The sequence below is a fragment of the Myxocyprinus asiaticus genome, chromosome 12 (genome assembly GCF_019703515.2).
Source record: "Myxocyprinus asiaticus isolate MX2 ecotype Aquarium Trade chromosome 12, UBuf_Myxa_2, whole genome shotgun sequence".
Taxonomy (NCBI): domain Eukaryota; kingdom Metazoa; phylum Chordata; class Actinopteri; order Cypriniformes; family Catostomidae; genus Myxocyprinus; species Myxocyprinus asiaticus.
The window spans coordinates 14,449,403-14,457,535 of record NC_059355.1 but is presented as its reverse complement, the minus strand read 5'-3'; the positions used below and the strand labels follow the sequence as shown (position 1 = coordinate 14,457,535).

The 8,133-nt window shown below is 36.5% G+C and overlaps 1 protein-coding gene across 1 annotated transcript; it reads right to left on the bottom strand.

The window, feature by feature from the left end:
- Positions 1-128: 128 nt before the first annotated feature.
- Positions 129-6,786, bottom strand: LOC127449272 (myosin regulatory light polypeptide 9). The gene is made up of 4 exons (XM_051712597.1): positions 6,631-6,786; positions 3,218-3,418; positions 2,830-2,991; positions 129-909 (listed from the first exon to the last, which is right to left on the bottom strand). Exons 2-4 carry the CDS (start codon positions 3,399-3,401, stop codon positions 734-736), a joined length of 522 nt encoding a protein of 173 aa, XP_051568557.1. The 5' UTR covers positions 3,402-3,418; positions 6,631-6,786; the 3' UTR covers positions 129-733.
- Positions 6,787-8,133: the final 1,347 nt, after the last annotated feature.

Sequence of the window (8,133 nt, the reverse complement as noted above, 5' to 3'; positions counted from 1 at the left end):
CAAATGTTCATTGTTACACCATTGTAGATGAGCAGAAACTAATTTAAGAATTTTACTATTTTAAGAGACTATCTTTATTTCATTATAAAATAGTTTGATGGATGACTTCATATGAACTACCTGAGAGCTGCCATTGGGAATCATTTATTTCATAAGCTAGATATTCAAAGGGTTTGATGGGAAAATACAAACTGCAGTACGAGCAAAACTTTTCAGCTCATATATTCCAAGTGTGAGTCAAAGACTTCTCAGGAAAAGTGCAGTTTGAAAGATTGTGATCTTTAAGTATATGTACAAGTATATTTTGTAATTCTCTATCTATAGTTGTACTGCCATCACACTTCAGAATGTTTAATAACACTCATATAATGCCCTAGAAATCTGTTAAAAGTGATACTGAAAATTCCTAAACATGCACATATAAATAACTGGGGCATAGAACACCACATCTAAACAGGTTTATGCCATCTTTAACATGATTGATTAGGTTTTGAGTTGCACACATTTATATGTACCCTATAGTAACCAAACATGTACATTTCATTTCACAGATTTTTGTTAGCAACCTAATCTGTTCATTTAAAATAGCATACAATAAAATATGTATTTATATTATGTAAAAAGGCAAAATATTGAAATGCTTCATTGCAGTTACATCTATGCATGCTTATTCAGACTGTTGTGTATGTGTTTGCAATGTGCTGTCCTGCTGTGGTTGTCTGTCTGTGATTGTCTATATGTCGTCTTTGTCCTTGGCCCCATGTTTGAGTATACGGGTGAATTCAGCGTAGTTAAAGTTGCCCTTTTTGTCAATGGGAGCTTCTCTGAAAAGCTCGTCCACCTCTTCATCTGTGAAACGATCTCCCATAGTGGTCAACAGCTCTCTAAGATGATCTTCATGAATGAAACCTGTACAAGGATTGATAAAAGACAGTTATCATACACACAGGAAGGGTTAGAGAATCTAAGCTGTTGCTGGTTCGACAATCTGTTTTTGATTTGTCTTGAATAGTTCTGAAAAATCAGAATCGGATTGGGAAATCAGTATTGCTACCAGCCCTAGTTAGGATGCTGTCTTAAGCCCACTATTCACTGTAGGATTTTTACAGTCCTTTAAGATTGTTGCTTGTCAGACTGTACGATATGAAGGCACTGATATCACCATGGCACATTGTGCAACATTGTCAGACTGTATGATACACATCATAGCCGACTGTGGTCCCAATCATCCCGATTAATGAACGTGACTCACGGGAGTAGAATAGAAGTGAAACGGGGAGATTTGTTGGTGGGGTTATTGGTGGGACGTGATTTGATTGACGCAGTGCGAAAGTTGCGAGGAAAGGGTGATAGTCTATGTTCCACGACTGCTACCTGGTCCTTGAATAAAGTGTAGCGTGCGAGCAAGGGCAGCCGGTGGAGTTTCTGGTGCCCCCTATGGAGTTGGTGCCCTACACAGACTGCGTAATATGCGTATAGGGAGTGGAGAGCCTGATCATAAATACAAAAAAATACAGATGATGAGAATGAATGCGATTGGGGGAGGTAGCCTACAGTAATAATTATCTACCATAAGCAAAGATTCACTATAAAAATAAAAAGGCTTGTGGCCCAAAAAATTACAAACTTCTGTATATTGGCTGATAATATATCACACTTGCAAATTTCCTAAGACTATTGCACACATATGACATAGATTTTTTTAATTGTATTAAATTGTATCTGCTGATTTTGATTAAAACGTCCCATAAACAGGGGTTAAATTGGGCCGGAACGTCACCTTCGATAATAAAAATAAATGCTTGCTTGTCAATCCATTCAGTTTCTTGTATTCTCCCATGCGTTTTTTTTTGTTTGATCCATTTGACTCATTCCGTCTCTATTTCATGAGTGTATGTGTTCAAAAATATTTCAAGTTAGTTATGCTTCGCTCTAGTCAGTTGCGGCCCCTGATAGTGTATACAAGAGCGGGACGAGACCGCGTGCCCCGCATACAGAGGCATGTTCCGCTTCTGTATCGCACACCAGCTAACAATTTTTGGTTCCCAGAACGTTCTGGGAACGTTAGCGCCTGGTTCCCAGAATGTTCCCAGAACAGATATTCTAACGTTCCCTGTTGGTTAGCCAGGAAAGTTTTCTTTACGTAAATACAACGTTTCCTTTAGGTTAGGAGAATGTTCCCAGAACGTTAGGAACTTTGTGTTTGCTGGGACCGCGGTCCCATACAACCATTTCTTTATTTTCATTTTGTAAGCTCTGTATTTATTTAATTTGGGGAATAAAGCTTTCATATTGCAGAAGTGTTACACTTTCCTCCAAGTGTTTTCAGCGTATTTATTTATTAAATATCTTTATATAGAGTTGAGTAGAGTGATAACCGGGCACTAATTGCTATGGTGCAGACACAGAGCAGGTTTCTTTCCAAGTGAAATGGGGTGCGAGAGAGCAGCGGACTATCTCATCTGGCCGTCCTATTAGCAGTCACACTATATGGCTGCGGTGCTAAATTTCTGACACTGCCAGCACTTTGTCGGAGGCTAAAGATCATCGCAAAGGCTATTAATCACCATCGGTGAACATGTCACAATGAGCGTTGTAAGATTGCCAATTTTGCCCTACGATGACAGAAATCCTTTAGGATTCCCGAAATTTGTCTCAGATGGTAGAATCGTGACCAGAATCATATAGTGTGCACCAGGCTTTTGAAAATAGCTGCCTATGTAAGCAGAAGAAAGCAAGGCAGCTCAGGTTTTAGGACCGATATTATGTGGAGATAGATAGAGATCCTCTTTTTCATGGAGATAGTGGTTTTTTTTTTTTTTTTTTTACCAGATCCTTCCTCATCGAAACAGGCAAAGGCATTCCTGATGACGTCCTCTGGGTCGGTTCCATTGAGACGTTCTCCAAACATGGTGAGGAACATGGTGAAGTTGATGGGGCCTGGTGCTTCACTCATCATACCCTCAAGATACTCGTCAGATGGGTTCTTACCTGGACACAGGTACCACACACACAAACCCAAAGGAAATATCAGGAGCTCTGATCAAATTTCTTCAGCCAAATACATAGTTTACAGGACTACTCTCTGGACAACTGATCGACTAGCTCGTTTTGCATGCCCTATTTTTACAGTGTCCTCATAGAGAACGAAGTAATATCATGACATTTTAAGTCAAAACCTCTAAAAGTTTCCAGTCACATTCTCAACCAGACTTACCTAAAGAGGCAAGCATGTCATGAAGATCCTCTTTATCGATGAATCCGTCTCGGTTCTGATCAATCATGTTAAACGCCTCCTTGAACTCTTGGATCTGTGACTGATCAAACATGGCAAACACGTTTGATGTGGCCCTCTGAGGGCGCTTCTTAGTGGTCTTCCCCTTTGCACGCTTGCTTGACATGTTGACTGTGTTTAGGTCTAGAGAAAGAGCAGAAAATGTTAGTGAATAGAACTGCAAGCATGATTAGACACACCAGTGGCATACACATTATAAGATGGAGTATATTTGTTTGGGTCATAGTACCTCTGGTGGTGAATTTAGGGAAGATAATTAAAAGCTAAAATTTAGATAGGCCAATATTTATAACTCTTTATTACATGGCTCTCTGGAATACGTGATTCTTATTGGTCAATCATGGCATTTGGTAGTCAAATATTTCTGAACTAGATAGGTAAAGTTTGTCAAGACATCCTTTGAAGTTGGCTTGACAAATCTGTCTGAAAGTTTAAACTACTCTTGAACTTTTAAAAGTTTGATGGTTATACAAACATTACAGGAAGACAAACCACCAGTTAGCTCGATAGGCAGTCAGACAGACTGTCACATTGTCAGATTAAACATCTGAAAGAGAGAGAGCAATTTAAAGCAGATTAAAAGCCTTTTGAGGGTTTGTTTACATTTGAATTTTTGACAGTTGGAGTTTGAATTAATGAGCATTCTGTTGACCTGTTTGAACATTGTCCAAAATATGTTTGTGATTTTTTTCAGATTTTTAAATGTACTCTGTGTGAAAACTGTAAGTGAAATCAGTTAGAAAAGATGTAGCACACTATTCCAGAACAGTCTGAAGGTCTGTACCAAGCTGAATGCTCTGGGAAGAGTTAGTGTTAGAAATTTTGGTCTTGGTTTATGGATTTTGAAGCCAACATAATAATGACCTTTGTCCATATTAGTGCTGTTTAACTGACCTCTCATCCAGGGAATTTTTTTTTCTGTCTGTACATAACTTTTGAGCACTATTACCAAATTGATGTGCTGTTATCAGGGCATTGCGGCAATGATACATGCAAAATTTCATGCAAATATGCAAAAATATTACAGTCTCGAATCCTGATTGGGTTCTTTGCCAGCAAATTTGTTACAATGTTACAGGCAAACATTTTTGAAAATACAAAATCAATTGGTCAAGATTGTGCAGCTTTATCAAGATGATCTGCACTAATTTTGGTGAAGATAGGGCAAACTTTGTTGGAATGAATTTGAGAAAGACAAAAATGGCAATGGTTAAAAATGGCAGAGAGTGGCTTTCCCAATTTGTGGATGAAATATGAAAAATCAATATGATGATGTTGGAATTAGCCTGTCTATTGCCTGCCTGTGAGATGCTGCTCAAACCTCAGCAAACGATGCATGTAATCTATTGACTACATGACTAATTTCACCAATGAAGTTTTCTTTTTGTCATGCAAAACAGATTTAGTCACATTTAGTGTGACACTCCATTCATTAATGGTCTCTCTAGTTTCTGTTGTCAAGTTCGGTGTATTCCTGTATTATGTTACTGGGTGAAATATATTGAAATCATCATCTATATCAATAAAATGCATGATTTTATGGAAGTGCATGGAAGTCGCTATCAACGAAATTCTGTCTTTGTGTTCATGTGTGCATGTGTGTGACATCATTTGGATGTTGACTTACAACTGTCACCACAGGAAGGAATTCGGTATGTGACTGTCCAAAAAAGTATTCATTGTCGCTCAATATCTGCTTACTACAGTAACCAAATACAGTGGACTGTTCAGTTTCAATTACACTGCATCGTTTTAACAGCCCTGGTCTGTATGCAAACTACCTGTACTTTACCACCTTCATTTTACATTTTATTATCTAAATGTCTTACACTGAACAAAAATAAACATTCTTCATGTACAACAGCATTAAAATAGGCAATTGTGAGTGACTAAATTCTATTAAATTTTCCAGTTATTGCTTTCTAATTTTGTTCATAATTTGGACTATGCTTTATTTTAAACTGTCTAACTACATATATTCTTTCTCGCATTACAGATTAACTAACTGTTTATTTTCAGGCCATGTTTAAGTGTATGTGTGTGTCACACAGTCAACACAACACAATGTCCAGTTCATCTTCAGGAATTTAGAAACTGTCCAGACCAGATAGCAAAGGACATCAAACACTGTCACATTCTTCCTCACATTTGTGGCCTCTGAGATTGTTTTGGCAAGCACATACTTCCTGTTATCAAATTAACTCCTGAGTAACTCTTTTCAGAAAGACATTGGACAGCTTGTTGGAGTCTTAATTGAAATGCATAGTTCCGGTCCTGGATGCTGATTGGTCAATTCAGTGTTCCAGACATGCTAAAATAAAGCGTGTTACAATAACACATATCGACATATCTTGAATGGTTTATTTATATTACTTTATTGGCAAATGTATTTATTTGTTCTTGTTTAAAGCATAAATTTAACACAATGTTGTCAGTTATAAGTTTAAAACAAGAAAAAAGCAGTGAGCTAAGAAAAAAAAACTTAATTCAAGATATATTCTCTGAAAACAATATCATCTCTACAACAACTTTGGCTGAAGATAGAGAAAAAAAACTGCCAAAAATAATGTAAATTTTTTTTTTTTTTTGCCTTTTTCAGTAAAAATATCAAAAACATCTGTAATGTTGTTTTCAGAGAATATATCTTAAAATAAGTTTATTTTTCCTACCTCATTGCCAAATAAATAGTACTACAAAATAGTGAGGTTTCTGCTTAAAAGGTTTTTTTCAAATGGAGTAAAAAAAAAAAAAAAGATAGTAAGTGTTGTAAAGTTACACAATTTTGCTTCAAGTAACTTGATCTTGTTTTAAGCATGTTTAGATATTTTTACTAGAAAACAATACAAAAGTACCCATTAAGAAAAGTATGTTTTTGCATTTGCAAGACTTCAGGAATGAGTATATTTTAATAAGGAATAAGCTAAATGAATTTAACAAGTTTTATGAGCTCTCTAAGACAGCGCCTGTGGTTTCCAAAAGCTTGTGAGTTAAGAAGCAAAGTATATATTAAGATATAATATATGGGTCATAGAACTAGATATTTCCTTTCTCAAATCCACCTTGATGGAAACACAACCCCATTAAACTCTAGAGGGGCATTTGTCCCAAAACAGCTGGTCCCAAATCAGCCAGAGTGGCTGAAATCATTGCTCAGAAGTGTAAAAGCAGATCCTCGATCAGTTCTGGATCAGTTTTAGCTCCATAACCCAAAAATATGTCACCACCTCCATCCAGATCTTTCCTCAGAGCCCCAAACTCAGCCAACACTTCTGTATTATGCCTTTATAAGCCTTTATAACACATTAATTAGAGAACATTAACACAACACTACTCACCTCGGCTACAGCTGATGGAATGTACTGTCCACTAGAACTTGTCTTTGTCCTGGAGAGTGACACAGTTACGCCAGTTGCGGGGGACAAAAGTTTCTCTAGAGCATAAGCCTCTGTAATGCACCCCTCCCATTTTCTTCTCAGCCAATCAGGAGTCTCTACTCTCCCAAACAGAGCCAGCCCACAGCAGGGATTTAGCCATATAAGGGCAAAGAATGTTCAGTCTGTCCTCAGCACACTGAGAAGAAGAAACCCTGAGGAATCAGCTTGAAATGACAGGAAAAGAGATGAGCTGCCTTATTTAGAAAAGTGAGCGAGACTCTGCATATAGGATGAAGCTGTTTGAGGTTATTCCATACATACACATTTGTTTTGCACACCTTATGTAGATGGTGTTTGAGAAAATATTTGGGAATTATGACAGTATACAGAATACTGTTTCCTCTAAATATTTTAGACAACTGTTTACATATTAAATTACTCATTTTCTTATTAAATTAGTTTGATTATAGTATTTCAAAGTCATTAAAAGTACATTCAGTGTTTTTTCTTGCGCATATCATATTGGACTTACTGACACCTAGTGGCGTGGATGCAGCATCAATCAAACGCAAATTTTCTGCTACAGATGCCATTGTAGAAATTCACTATTTACAGTCAGCCAAGATTAATTTAATACATGAATGAAAGTGTCCGATAACAGGCTGGGTCCTGAGATTAAACAAGTAGTATTTGGTTGGTCATGTGATCCTAACATGGCCACCCCATTCGGGGACCCTCTCCAATAAAAACAGCTTTTAGTCTTCATCTCATGTGAGTGGTCATGATTTTATACATGTGTTTCAAAATTACTGTTCATTTCTTAAAGAAGTGCAACTTTTTTTTTTTACTGCAGAAAAAATATTGAGTGCACCTTTAAGATTCAGTTTTTATGTTATCTCATTGTCTTGGAATAGTTCTCCTTCATTAGAGATATTGTGTTGTTTTACATTTCCAAAGCATTTTTATGTCTCAATAGATGCTTCCATATTAAAGTCTGAAAGATGTGCTACAAGGAGTTCATTGACTTTCATTGAGTTAATTGACTATCAATCTTTTTATGTTTTGTCTAATCAATAAGCTGGGTTGCCTGATATAAGAATATCTGGTTTGGAATCAAATCTGGGTTTAATATGCCAGCAGTGATGGACAGCAAATAAAAGTGAGATTTTTTAACTTTACATTGGGTTTCTTTACTATAAAGAAAAATAAATAACATGTAGTAAAATAATAATAATAATAATTTTCACCATTAGCTCTTATTCTAGATAGATTATCTATCTGTCTATTTTGATAAATAAAAGCTGAACTAAACTGGCTGTTTGAAGAATTCTGTATGTTAATATGATCAAAAAGAAGAAAGTGAAATGTATGGATTATTTGATGTATAAAGGCATATTTTTTTACACAAGATGGCGCTTTACTGAAACATCAGAATCTAAACAACGCAAACGTCAACAGAAGCCA